The 15,453-nt window shown below is 41.5% G+C and overlaps 1 protein-coding gene across 1 annotated transcript in view; it reads left to right on the top strand.

Moving 5' to 3' along the window:
- LOC311235542 (G-protein coupled receptor 26-like) overlaps positions 1-6,560 on the top strand; it is a gene marked incomplete at both ends in the record, with an annotated part of 28,278 nt that extends 21,718 nt beyond the window's left edge. The window contains one exon of the mRNA XM_084323010.1: positions 6,329-6,560. Within this exon, the coding sequence (XP_084179136.1) occupies positions 6,329-6,560 (232 nt within the window). The remainder of the gene's footprint in view (positions 1-6,328) is intronic.
- Between the last annotated feature and the right edge of the window lie 8,893 nt (positions 6,561-15,453).

Raw genomic sequence — 15,453 nt, forward strand, 5'->3', positions numbered from 1 at the left:
CGCTACGCCACCTGACCGCCCTACAACCCTGCATGTTTACATTTTGTATTTTGTACTTGATGTTCATTAACATGTGCTGTCCCAAGGTATCGAAAGATCAGAACTTGCTTTTTAACGCCCCAATTACGGAAGGAAGAAACTCTGTGGGCCTTAAGGGTATGCCATCTGGTAAGGCTCCGGGCCCGGACGGTTTCGGATGCGAATTCTATAAGGAATTCGGTCATATTCTCTTGGATCCCCTGCTGGCAATGCTTAATCACTCCTCTGAGGTTGGAATATTACCCCAGTCCCTACGGGAGGCTAATATTTGCCTTCTCCTTAAAAAGGGTAAATGCCCTGAAAAGTGCGCCTCCTATAGGCCTATAGCCCTACTTAATTCTGACCAAAAATTGCTCTCCAAGATCCTGTCCATGCGCCTAGAAAAAGTACTCCCTTTCATTATTAACGAATATCAGACTGGTTTTATAAAGGGTAGGAACTCTACCGACAACATGAGACGGCTCCTTAATATCATCCAAATGACTCGTGAGATAGACCACCCCGCGGTGGTTTTGTCTCTCGACGCGGAGAAGGCATTAGACCATGTAGAATGGCCGTATTTGTTTCTAACCCTCGCTGAATTTGGCCTAGGAGACACTTTTATTGACTGGGTCAAGGTTTTTACAACTCACGGATGTCGGCGGTCCTGACTAACGGGCTTAGGTCTAACAACTTTCCTCTACAACGGGGGAACCCCCAAGGGGATCCTCTTAGCCCTTTACTATTTGACATGGCCATAGAACCACTCGCTCAGGCCATAAGGCAGTCAGCCGCGATCTCAGGTATTAGGGTGGGCGAGAGGGAACACAAAATCACTCTTTATGCGGACGGCGTACTGATCTTTATATCTAAACCGGACTCTTCCATTCCATGTCTAACCCGCATGATTTCCACATTTGGAACCTTCTCGGGTACAAAATTAACTTTTCCAAATCCGAAGCAATGCCACTTGGGACACTTAAATCCATTCCGATCCTGCCCGAGCCCTTCCCATTTCGCTGGTCGCTTTCCGGCTTTGTTTACTTAGGAGTATTTGTGACACCCACCTATGATACATTGTTTAAGGCCAACTTCCTCTTAGACACCATAAGGGCAGACTTAGTTAGATGGGCCCCCTTACCAATCTCCTGGCTGGGTAGGATAGCTCTTGTCAAAATGAACGTACTCCCCAGACTATTATACCCTCTCCAAATGATCCCAGTGCTGCTGACTGAATGAATGAATGAATGAATGAAAACTTTATTAACAGATTGCAGAATGGGTACAGTACAGTACAGCTCAATACATACAATTGTTAAGGGGATGCAGACCAGAGAAAGACTTTCGTCTTGTTTCCATCAGGGTCCCCCATGACAAACAAGGTTATCAAGGTGCTAGAAGGCTGGCTAAGCTCATTCATTTGGAATGGGAAGAAACCGCGTCTGAAAATGGCCAAATTACAGATGGATAGTGAAGATGGGGGTCTAGATTCAGATTCAGATTCAGATTCCTTTATTTAGCCATTTGTGTAAAACACATTGGTAATTGTTGCAGCAATACAGTGTATGCATTTCCTTTCTTTTTTCACAGTAAACAACACCAACACAGACAAGAAAAGAAACGAAACAGTGCAGTGGGGGATTAATCAATAAATACATATATATAAAGTGAAGAGTGCAGGGATCCAGTACGGACTAGTGCAGTGCAGTCAGTGTCATTGTGCCAGTGTCACTTGGGGGCAGAGGGGGGGGGGGGGGGCCTGAGGCATTGATCAGCCTAGCGGCTGAGGGGAAGAAGCTCAGTCTGTGTCGAGCTTTCACAGCCTTTGGGATCCTCAGCCTTCTCCCAGAGGGGAGCAGGGTGAAGAGGCTGTGACCGGGGTGGGATGGGTCAGCCATGATCTTCCTCGCCCTCTTCAGCGCCCTGGAGTCGTGCGAGACCTACCTAATATTAGACATTACCAACTAGCAGCACACCTTAGGGTACTTGTCGGTTGGTTCAGATCAGACCCACTGTCAATCTGGCTAGACATTGAATCCTCGTAATCTAAGTCCCCCCTGTGGAACCTACTATTTATCAAAGACTTTAAGTCTGTTAGGAAAATATGCTCTAACCCCATCACACTATGCTCCGTCAAGGCCTGGAAGACTGTCCGTAAGGTGGAGGGCCGAGCTAAGCTGACCTCTCCTCTTACCCCGATCGTAGGCAATCCTCCAGACCAAATTGGCGGCGGCTTCAAGACCTGGCATATGCAGGGCATAACTGATCTTGTTTGATGGCCAGACCCTAATGTCCTTTCTACAGCTGCAGCAGCGATATGGTCTATTGAAAACGGATTTTCTTTTTAGATACCTACAAATTAGGCAGTTTATCACCAAGGACACCTCACTGTTAATTAACAGCTCCACCTCGCAGGTGGAGAAAGCCCTCTCCTTGCAGATTCCTAAAAAACAAATATCTATCTTCTATAGTACTCTAAACCTTAATTCATCTTTATCTTCCCTTGTCACTAAACAGTCCTGGGAAAAATACTTGGACATAGAGATCACGGATGTAGACTGGCAGGATGCATGGACCTACGCAAAAAAGATCTCTGTATGCAACCGCACCAAGTCTATCCAAGTTAGAATCTTGCACCGCATTCATATTACCCCTGCCCTTAAGAGTAAAATCGATCCCAATACATCCCCACTCTGCTTTAAATGCAAGATAGAGACTGGAAACCACGTCCACTGCTTTTGGTCCTGTGTTAAGCTCCAGAGTTATTGGTTCGACATCGTAGAGGAACTATCTGATATATTCCAGACCCCCATTGAATTGGATCCCCTCTGCCTCTTACTAGGCCTCCCAGATATTCATATTGCCAATTTCAAACATAAGAGACTGTTCAATTTGTTGACATTTGCTGCTAGGAAAAACATTCTGCTGTTCTGGATCAAGGACGAGGTCCCATCAAAGAGGTCATGGCACAACATCATTATGGACTGTATCCCTTGTGAATACATCACGTGTATGCTGCACTCCAAGTTGGACACTTTTTATGAAATATGGGACCCATATCTATCTCATATTGGACCTGCGATATCCACCACTGTACTCGCCGGATTTCCCCATTACTCTTAGCCTCCCTAGAGATCACTAATGTCTTGTATGTAGGTGCTCTGTGTCGTTCCAGAAGGTATCATAATGTATTTAAAAGTGCATGCCTATTCGCACGCACGCACACACACACACACACACACACACACACACACACACACACACACACACACACACACACACACACACACACACACACACACACACACACACACACACACACACACACACACACACACACACACACACACACGTGCACTCACACATATAAAACATGCACACATAAAACACACATACATACTGTACTAAACGCACATACATAAAACACACACACAGATATAAAACACACACATACAAAACAAACGTACACGCCCCACACACACAGTCTGTATCAGTTCACTGGGTGCTATCATTGGCCAGGAGCCGACTCCCTAATCGCCACTATTGCTATATATACATTGTATAACATATGTATAACCGGATAATGTATAATGTATAATGTATAATGTATGTATAATGTATAACATTATGAAGCCATCTGAGCCATGTTTTTGTTGTTTGTCTTTTGTCATGTCTGTTAATGTACTTTTATAGTTTATATTATGTCTTTATTATGCTTATTGTCATTATTGTTGTTAGTGCTAGTGTTGTTAGTGTCTTTGTTATTAAGTCTACTGTATTGTGATGTCTTGTTCTATGTATGTTCTGAAAAAGGGGAAAAAAACATTTATAAAAAAAAAAAAACATGTGCTGTCCCTATCAAATAAACGATCACATCAAACTACTGCTACAAAAGTAACAGTCACTTAACTTTAGCTTTTGCCCCTTTTATGCATACAATGCCTATGTTTTGGCTAGTGTTGCTCTTCTAGAAAAATAATCCTTTCAGGGTTGCCTATTGAAATACTGTACACCTCCAGTACAGAAACATTGTTTATGAGTTTGCGTGTCAGGTAGACCATTGATTGACAGTCGATTCTGCCAATTACGTCACACCGCTTTCACCCACCTCTGCTGTTGATAACGCTAGCCAAGTTAGCACACACACACATACACAGTGGGCCAGTGACTTTGGTGTAGGGGTGTAACAATGCATCGCAATGCATCGATCCTAAGGGGGAAATTCAACTGCATCGATTTGAAAATGTTAGAATCGATTATCGATTATCGTGTACACAGTGTTATGTTATTGTCATGTCCGTTACAGCAAACACAACGACATACGCTACTGCATCAACGTTATGATTAACAAAGCAAGGCATTCGTTTTGTTGCATTAACGTTATATTACTATTGCTATCGATAAATCTAGGTGTTCTAAAATCTATTGCTATTGGTAAGACTAGAATAAGTTACTGTCTCGGAAAACTCTCGCATATCGCGATGGCGGACTTTCAGGAAGTAAAAAAGCGAATGAGAGCTTCCGATTGGTCATTTCCTTTATTTCCCTTGAAACCAGTCACATCACTCGACTGTGATTGGACCGTTGGCTTGAGTGCAATGTGGGACTTGTAGTTTTTTAACGATTTATCAGCGGAGAAACAAAAAGCACGACTGAGGCTGTAATCTTCACTCGCACACCGTGCAAGTAATTGATTTTTCCGGTTCGCACACACATATTTCTAGGGGCATATGCAAGCAATATGGTCGCACTGTAGAGCCCTGTAGACGCTCGCAAAGTGCCGTGACATGATTTCGGGCCGGTGCGTGGTAAAAAATGCATAGGCCCACTATCACTTAAAGGAAAGACTCCATTGAACACATTCACATGGTGGCCATTTTCCTCTTATGTCATGTTCAGGATAGGAAGGAATGGGGTGGAAAGGAATCCCATTCTGAGCACGACACAAGAGCAAAATGTCCGCCGTGTGAATATGGTCAATTCTGCTCTCACTTGCCGCCTGTCTCAGGGATTAGAGGATAGAAACACTCGCATAACATTAATGGTTAGAAAGGCCCTGGTTATTTCCCTCAGTATACCTAAGACGGTTTCCATAGAACTCTGATTGTGTTGTCATGGGAAAGAACATTGTTTCAATTGCGGACAGTATACGTGAGACCCTGAAGGTCCATCGCAACTGACACTGGGTTGTGCATCCGTGCCCCTGGTGACACGCCATCTCTCATGCGCCAAAAACCAACACTGAACAGCATCTGAACATTAGTTTTCTCATAGATGGCAGTTTATCAAATACTAACCGAATCTGTTTCCCTAAAAGCTCTCCTGCTGCTTCTCGGACGTGCATTTGTTGTCAGGGTCATGGTGCCTGGTCGTACGTACAGTGAAAGCACCAGCGTGGTGAAGCAGTGTCATCTTGCTTAACCTCTTGTTCTCACTGTTGTGGTGGAGTGTGCTTGGGCAAACCATCGCTGATGGCTACAGGGTTGAGTTAGGGCAGTGTTAATGTGCTGACACAGCTTGATTATAGTCGGCGTAATCACGCAGAGTGCACACAGTAAGTGATCAAAATATACTTCAGGTTTTTATGACACCACCTCAGTAGTGGTACTAGCGCAATATTTATCGTCAGGTTATACGGGGACAGGATTTCCATTTATCTCGTGTCAATTTGGGATTAGCAAAATGCTGGAAGCATCGCCTTTAGTCAACTACTTTCAGTACGAGTCGGTGGTGGAGGCCTAACGTTTGCACATTCTGAAAAACCTGATCAAGTATATCAATAGAAAACAAACAAACGGGCAGATTGTTGGATGGATCGGTAATAGACGCTATTGTCCTCTTGTCCTGAACAGACTTCGTTGTCCTCTCGTCCTCAGTTTAAAACGAAGGTATCCTCTCAGTCATGAGTCATAACTAGGATAAAGCTGTCCATTTATTTTCATTATTTAAATATGTCATATTGCTGACGCAATATACATAACACTTGAGAGATAAAAAAAATTATATATTATTATATTTGTTTGCCCTTTGGGGAATGGTACGCCACATCTTAAGCTCCATCTTAAGTGGCAAGTCATGTAGACAGACAATATAAGTCCATACTAGCACAGCATGTTACACATGTACACTCACTATTTTCACATAAAATACTTGGTTACACATGCTTGTCTCGCACAGTGCAGTATATTTACTGTATTTGCCTTTCTCTCTCTCTCTCTCTCTCTCTCTCTCTCTCTCTCTCTCTCTCCCTCTCTCTCCCTCTCTCCCTCTCTCCCTCTCTCCCTCTCTCCCTCTCTCCGCTTGCCCCCAGGATCATAGAGTTATTTCCAGCGGTGCCTATCAACCCGCACTGGGGGATTGTCTCCAAGTGCTTGGCCTACAGCAAGGCGGCCTGTGACCCCTTTGTGTACTCGCTCCTCCGTCACCAATACAGGAAGACGTGCGGTGACATCATCAACAGGCTGCTGAAGCGCAGCTCCCTGAACGCCTCGGGGCGGGGTCATGAGAACCGGGGAAACAGCATACCCACACAGACGGAGTGACAGAGGGGCCATGGGGGCGCGCCGGCGCGGTCTCTGCCCTCTGGGAAATGTCACGGACCACGAGAGACTGGTACAGTATGTACCACCAACGAAGAAGAGGGGGGAAGGCGCTGTTGGATGTTCCCATGCCGGTCCGCTTGAACCTTTTAGACTTTACATGCCGGTAAAGAGCAAACAGCAGTCGTCGAGGCCAAATCAACGGCCGCCGCTTTCTTCCTACCGCACATAGGGATGTTACTGCGCTTGTTCACAGAGAGCCCAGAACAACAGAACAGTGTGGTGGATTTGTGAGAACAGTGAGCGATGCTGCTGCCAGATTTCATCTCTACCTGGAGAAATAACAGATGTACTCACCCCAGAACATTATTGTAACTAGGGTAGCTTTCCACCTAGTTGTTGTGTATTTATTTTGCGACGTGTGTGTGTCTTTGGGGGGTGGGGAAGGGATAGGGTATGGTTATGCTCTGTGTTCTATTACGTGCACCGTGTTCATGGGTAATAATAAGTAAGTTATTGTGATGTCTTGATACTGTAGCATCGAGAAGTGGCTAATCCCAAGTTGAATACAGAATGAGATCATTAGATTGTATTACACAGAGATAGAGACGTGGATTATTGTGATAAACTACTGAGGAGTTAGGCTCAGGTATTTCTCACACTTTGTTTTACACTTGTATTCCCCCGGCAAGTTTGCAATCAAGGTTGGTAAAATCACCCATGTTAAGTCCAAGTCAAGTCCGAGACCAGGTCCAATTGAGTGTAGAGTCTAAAAGGGTCCAAAGGGTTAAGACCAAGTCACGCCTGAGTCCAGTGCAAATCAAGTCCCATTCAACACAGAGACTGAAATAGGTAAATAACAGTGTGCATGTTGTATCAAATCATTTTCAGAAGATACTCATCTTCCATTGGCAGGAAATTATGGGATGCATGCAAGCAATGACTTTATGTGACATAAGGAAAACTTTTCGTGTACCTTTTTGGAAATTCTTCAATAGGAAAAAGAAAACTTTAATATCCAACAGTGGCCAAGAACCGAGATGAAGTCAAAATAGGTACAACACAGAGACACGTCCGAGATGACAGAAAAGTGGTCGAGTGTGGACTTGAGACTGAACCCAGACTCGAGCACTTCAGCCCTGTTCACTATTACCTTTACTGTAAGCAGATTATGGATTATGGCTGAAGGTTTTACCCACCAGCGAGGTAAAGTTGGAAAAACAGGCCTTCAGATTGCCACGTTCTACTGTATCATGACGGACGCCTGCAGCACATCCCTCTCAGCCTCCTCGCTAGAGAGACTTAAAGACTGTATTTCCTCAGTCCTTATTATACAACAGCGTGCAAATGATATACCAAGTCATTAGGTGTGTGTGTGTGTGTGTGTGTGTGTGTGTGTGTGTGTGTGTGTGTGTGTGTGTGTGTGTGTGTGTGTGAATGTGCGTGGGAGGAGGGTGTCATTTAAAGGCAATTGTTAGTTACCCAGTACTAGAGATAGACTATGCATTATTGAATCTTTCAGAGGCTCAATGATCATTTATGGAGGGTAAGAGGACCCCCCCTCTCTAATTAGCACTATGCAATATTATCAAACAAGTTGCACCAGTTACAATAGCAATTAAAGACCTCCTTTGCTGAGCATTTTCTTACTCATCCGTCAAATGGAAATGTACCTTTAGCAATCAAGACACTTACTTATTTATTTTCTCACTTAAAGGGGCAGTTCACCCCCCAAAAATCCCCCCTATACATCTACTATCCATCCAGATAGTTTCTGTGTGATTCGCCTAGTTTTGGAGATATCTACCGTGGAGATGTCTGGCATCACGCCAATACAATGGAGCTGAATGGCATTCGGTTTGTGGCGCTCAAAGCACCCACAAAAAAAGAAAAACATTTGAAAAACTCAAAAGCAATGTCTCTTTCCATAAATCATGACCCGGTTACTCAAGACTACAGACCTTGTTGTGAGCAGTTTCATGTAGGAGCTAGTTTCTACCAAACTACATCCCCATTCATTAGAATCACAGCAAAACTATCCGGATGGATAGGGAGCACTCCGGGTAAGGGGGAAACTATGTTTGTTTTTTTCGATTTTGGATGAACTGCCCCTTTAACTGTGGTAACATTAGGCGGAGATGTGTTTTTCGATCATTTTAAAATTAACAACCCACAATAAGCTCATTATGCATCTTTTAATTGGATGGATAGCTTCCAATGCCACCCCCTGACTCACTCTAATACCATTGCATGTGTGAAAGGGGCTATAGATACTGTATCTATTAGTATATCAACACCTTTAGGTTGCAGCATTTTCCGTGGAGATGGAGCTAAGCTTAAGGCCGTTTTTGACTGACAGTATCTAATCCTACCCCTTACAGTACAATCTACATCTGTTATCTCTGTTCTGCTCTCTGTATCAGAGGGCTTTCGGCTCGTACTTCACTGGTACATTGCTGTTACGAATATACTCTAGGTGGTTGATGAATATTCACAGTATTTGTTCACGACAGAATCTACCTGGAAAAAGTTACCTACCTACATACTACATGCCCCTTATTCATAGTATCCTCGTGATGCGTGATTTGCTACCAATGTGATGGCACAGCTCATTGGCCACAGTTGTCATTGTAATGATCACCTGTTATTTGATTACAATCACCTGTTGTTTACCCACCATTATGTCTGCCATGATGATGTTATGGAATAATATGAATAGGTGGTGGTTAAGAATATTATATATGCAGTTGACTGATAAGACCACAGAGTGCTAACACAGATTTCTATAGGAAACACAAACAATGCCAAATTCCTATTTATACAGTAAGCCAAATATCAGTAGCTGCGATTCATTTGCTGAAGGAATTATGAAATCTGTTACCAGACTCGCTATTTAACATTGACTATACATTTTCACGTAATTTAATAAAATAAAAAACGTGATTTTGAAGATTTATAATGCATTATATCAATACTAATTAATATTAAATACTGCACACGTGGGTGTGCTAGTTATGTGATGGACTGCACAGTACTGTAAAACACCCCTCTGAGACAAATAATGCCTTAAATTCCATGATGGTATCATGTTCTGTAATATACAGCATCCGCTTTCAGCACGGGAACTGGAGTTTGAAATCCATACAGAAAATTAACTGGGAGATATTTCATTTGTCTTTCGTTTGCCTTATTAATCTCCATTAATTAGCATTCAATAGGATCCTTCCCTGTTCTTCTGCAACCCTTGTCCCACTTCCCATGTTGATTTATTGCTGACATTTTGCACTGATGTAGAGTAGTTCACCTTTCTCATGAATGATGAATATGGTTATTTATGTCAATAGTCTGTGAATTACACGCTAAAATATGTATGCAGAAAGAAGCCGTATTTAAAAAAGTATTTTTGTGTCATTTTGATATAGATGTTATTTATGACAAGGCTGTATTTGATTACATGTTATACAGAATGTGCTGCTTCTAATGTAAGTTATACGTTTTCACCATTGTTAAAGGACAGTGTCAGTGTTTTGACGTCAAGTCCCAAGTCACGCTTGTGTGGATACAAAATAATTTAATTTTCATTTAATCTTTTACCAATTACTGAAATATTTGGTACTTGTTTTTACTGATTCACCATTGCCATAGGCTTAATATATCAAATGTTCAAAATTTTCATGGGTTTATGTTGTGTTTAAGATACATTTTCAGATACACTAGGGGAGCCTATAGCAATGGTACACTGGCAATAAAGATAATTAAATAGGAACCAAACCCTTCAGCAGTTGTCATGTCAGACTTAAATTTTGTGTCAAGGCTAGAATGACTAGGACCCATATGTCAAAAACACTGGTATTGTCCTTTAATAGTTGCCACTGAATTGGGTGTAACATTACTATACCTCATTTTGTTATGATTATTTACTTGGTTGATTCAGAGACTTTTGTTACATTTATTTATGTTCCTAATTTCTTTCAACCTTTGGCTTGATGCTGTAGTTTCTGCTGCTTTTGATGATGATGATGATGATGATGATGATATGATGAAGATACAACAACGATGATGATGATGGTGATGGTGGTGATGATGATTGTAATAATGATAACATGATGAAGATATATAGAAGTGATTTTAATGTTGATACTATAAGCTGAATGATGACGAGAACGATAACCACAGTGGTACTGGTGGTGGTGATGGTGATAATTAAAGTGTTTTTGTGCTTTTTTCCGAGTGGTCCAAATGACTTCCACACAAATGAAAATACTTTGTGCAAACCTGCGCTCAGGCCTCATGAAACATAAAAGCTACATTCACCTCTTGTATGTATCTGGTTTCACCAGTTATTTTTATTGAAATAGTGCCATGAGATATTTGTTCAGTTGTTCACCTCTACGATCCATGTCATTTTGTAATTCTTTCATAATTTTTTTTTAATTTCTTTTAATTTTACACTAGATACAGGATTAAATCTACTTGGGTTAGAAACAGAGATGTCCATGGGGTATCTCTGTATCCATAGTGATTTGGATTGTCGTGCACCTGCAAATGATTTATGGTCAAGGGAAGGGTTTCCTATTCACACCACTGTGCTTGTGTAATAATGACACCTCAGGGACTGTCTGTCAGAGGAAGCCCTCAGCCTTAAATCACTGTGGTCCAAAACACTGATTTCACACTGCAGGAGACAGACATAGTCCTCAGGTGGTGCAGGGTATAAGTAGGCCTACACTCCCTACACTAATGTAACAGTTGGTTTCTCTCAATCCCCATGGCTACAACTGACCCCCAAGGCATGACGAATGCCTCTCTCACAAAAGATTATTTTGTTATCCTTTACTTCTGCAATCCATTTGTTTTGGGACAGGGAACTAAATAAAGAACCCAGAAAAGTTAAATCCCTGAAGAATTCCCCCCAAAGAGAACAAGAAGCACTTTCATTAATTGATGGTGGTGTTTTTTCTTCTTTATTCACACTTGGTTACGTGCTCCGTTTCATTATTTCACTCAAGTCCATGCAACACCAGTGTTATCTGGATAGTGTTTGGCTCCTTTAATGCATAATATTTTCTGTCCAATAGTAGGGCCAGAAGGACACTGAGGCAGACCAGGCTGCAGAAACAAATTAGTGGGGGAGCATAAAATGTTCTCGGGGGGGCACAATGGTTTTTCAACACCGGTTTCCTTTTATACGTTTCAGCTGGGACAACGGCGCTGTGGCTTGCTTGACGCTGCCCACGGTGCTGAACTAAACAGCAGAGAGGCAATTGAAAAATCTAATTTCTCTCTATCTTAAGAACTTTCACTTATACAAAAACCGACTGAACGGATATATATAACAGACCTGCTGGGGCAGCGGACTGAGAGCAGGGGACACAAACAGGCTGGATAGGCTGGTCAGGAAGGCCAGTAGCGTGGTTGGGGTAGAGCTGGACTCTAGCGAGGGTGGCGGAGAGGAGGAGCCTTGCTAAGCTCCAGGCCATCAGGGAAAACCCCTCCCACCCACACACAGACTTGGCTGACAGAAGGAGCATGTTATAGGCTCACACTACCTAAATGCAGCACTGAACGGCACAGGAAGTCCTTCATTCCGACAGCCATCAGACTATACAATGCATCACTGTGCCTCACTGCATCACTGAGCACAGAGTGACAGTTACCATCTTCCTGGACTCTTACTTTTTAAACAGCACTGTGCAATATTACACCTACTGTAGACTTCAGTATATTTTTACTGTATTTATTTACTGTATCTTTTATTCTATTTTTATTCTATTTCATTTTATTCTATTCTTAGGCCATTTGTTTTGTTATTCATATTTGTGACTTGTTCTGTCTAAATGTTTAATGTTGAGTGATTTGCAGTGTCAAATTTCCCTCAGGATAATACATTTCTATTCTATTCTATTCTATATCTTTGAAAAGTCTCCATTTATTCAACACTTCTGAATTCACTGACAAACTGAACTGAACTGACAAAAATAAGGTGCATAAAAAAGCAAACAAAATTCCTCCACAGGCTACTCACCATCATAAGTATAGCGGCAAGCAGCGTTTGTGGACAGAGTGAAATCTTCTTAAAACACTGTCCCTCCACTCATTCCTGAACTTTTTTGTTAAGTCCTTCTCAAATGCCAACTGAATTAAATTGGCCTTAGTTGCGTCGATGAAGCATGCTAAGGCGATGTTCTGTAAAGACGTTCTTGAGGGTAGAAAACGAATTCTCACAGAGTGCCGTGCTAGCTTCAGTAGTGTTGTTGTTGACATCAGTGCCCACTAGGGTTGTCCCCGACTAAGGATTTGGATAGTTGACTTTGATTGACAAAAAATAAAAAAAAATTAAATCTTTTTTTTACCAGGGTGGGCACAGCTGACTCAGTGGGCGGGCCCGGCCCACTAATGCCCGCCCATGGCGCCGGGACTGCACTGAGGGTATTTGTATTTGTGGTTTGAGGGTGCAAAAGAAAACCTAACTTTTAAATCCAGCCTTCATTACAGGAACACAATTTCCTCTCTGTGTGTTCAGTAGAAAGCTATCCGCCTGCAAGCTAGCCTAGCTTAGCACAAATTAATGGAAACATTCGGATCAGCTAGCCTATCTTAAACCTAGAGAGGAGTTTTTATCCAACAGCTACACTGTAAAAAAGAAAACTGTAAAAAAGCGGTAAATGTCTGGCAGCAACGATTGCCAAATACTTATTGTCAAATTACAGTAAAATCAAATACATTTACAGATTACAACCTTAATATTAAATACCTTAATATTTTGATAAAAGGTAATTTACTGTATTCTATGGCATTTACAAAACAAAAGTAATCTGTAAAATAATACAGTGAATTTCTTTTTTTTACAGTGTAGGCTAGCTGATCTATATCCATTGTCTCATTTGAAGCTATAGCTTGCTTGAGAGGAAATTGGTATCCATCTTCTTGTCTGACTGGAGACACATTTCCCATAATGTCGGTGTGTTCCTTAACAGTTCCTTGTGTAAAGTGTGTTATATATGTATATTTCTACCCATGTACTTTTCTAACCTGTTAAGCCTTAAGGTCCCCCTATACGGGACTTTTCTTTTCTTTATCATAAATCGATCAATAGAGACCGTATTAGATCCCCAATTATCATATCATGGGGTATCATTGGAAAGCCACACTCATTGGCTACAACCCTGTGCAAAGATGTACGCAAAATGTGTACTTTTGCGTACGTTGGGGCACACCTCACTTATCGGCATGTAACTCGAGAACCGCTGAACGGATTTTGTCACCTGAAAGGGCAATCGACAGGCAACAAATAGGGCTTTAATTCTATCCATATATTGTATTAAAAGAAATGCACACCCGAGCCACTAGAGGTCGGCAAATAATCGTCCACATGTGGGCCCTTGGATGTTAAGAGGTCAATGTTTTTAAATATTTTTTTTTGTAGCCAAGAGTAAAGACCATAACCCTATCAAAAACAGTAGTCAAAGTGTATATTTTCATTTTTACCGACGTTTTATACGATTTATCGGAAATACAAATGTATCGGAAAATGCTAATTATCGTAAAAACCGCAAGGAAATGACTAAATCCAGATTCAACCCTGCCATTGGAAAGAGGAGCATTTTCCCTATCCATAGATGTATGATTTGGCCATAATAAGGTCAAGGTCAAGTTCAAGGTCAAATATGAATTTATAATTAAAATCGATTATCATTAATTACTGTATCTACAAATCCTTCTGTTTAATCATCTTCCTGCAGTTCATTTGCTTGGATTTTTTGTACACATGATCTCAATAAGGTGGTGAATGAGCTCAGTGAGCATTTTCTCCTACCAGTATACATTTTTGATCAAAGATGCAAAAATCATAAATCATAATTTATATTCTCCTTTGTTTCATCACAATTTAATCAAGCCTAGTAACAGACACAATATTTCTGACACTGGAAATACATACCCCCATGTCCCTAGATGTTCCTAGATACCAAGAACATGCAAATTGACCTTGCAGAAGTGGAGCAATCTTCCATTTACTTAGGCATGTACCTTTAGGCGAAATACGGCTTACAGATTAACAGGCTAAGTATACTTGCAATGTATTATGGTACTTGTGCTTTCATGTACTAATTCAAAGCACATGTTTAGTATGATAGTCTGCCAAACTTAAATTGTACTTTAGTACACATATTAAGTGAACTATTAAGCAGTAACAAAAAAAATAAATAAAAAGTACGATTTCAATATATTAAGCACACCTTAAGTACAACCTTTAACACAATAGATACAAAGAAACTGGGAAACACATTTGTGTGTATATATGCAGGCTATATAATGCATTATTATCAGGTGTTTTAGGTCTAAATGGGTTAAGTGGCTTCAATTTAAAACAACTTTAGTATACTATCTGAATACATAAAAAGTATTAATGTATACAAAGTATATTTTCAGAGAATACTTAAGAGCAGTGTTGTAGTACTCGGGTCCGAGCCCTGGACTGATTTTCAGGACTCGTGACTCGACTTGGACTGAGCACTGACGACTCAGACTTGGACTTGGACTCGAGCATTGACTGCATTCGGTTTCTGAAGGTGCAGACGAGGACTCAGGCTCAGGGTTCGAAATTAACGGGGGCTCGGGGCAAAATGCCCTTGAAAATGGACAAAATGCCCTTGAAAATCAGTTAAGGGGGGCATAAAATGCCCTCGACAGTTTACTAATTATATATATAATTATATATATGATCTACAGTGCGAGCATTTCCCTTGTATTTGCCACTAATAATATGTGTGTGTGCGCGACCCGGAAAAATCATTTACTCGAGAGTCGAGACGAGTGAAGCTCCGCTGTTAATAGTCCCACATTACACAAGGCGCATAAACGTCCAATCACAGTAGCGCTGGAAAACAAAGTCACG

Source organism: Notolepis coatsorum (genome assembly GCF_963971535.1).
Source record: "Notolepis coatsorum genome assembly, chromosome: 10".
Lineage (NCBI taxonomy): Eukaryota > Metazoa > Chordata > Actinopteri > Aulopiformes > Paralepididae > Notolepis > Notolepis coatsorum.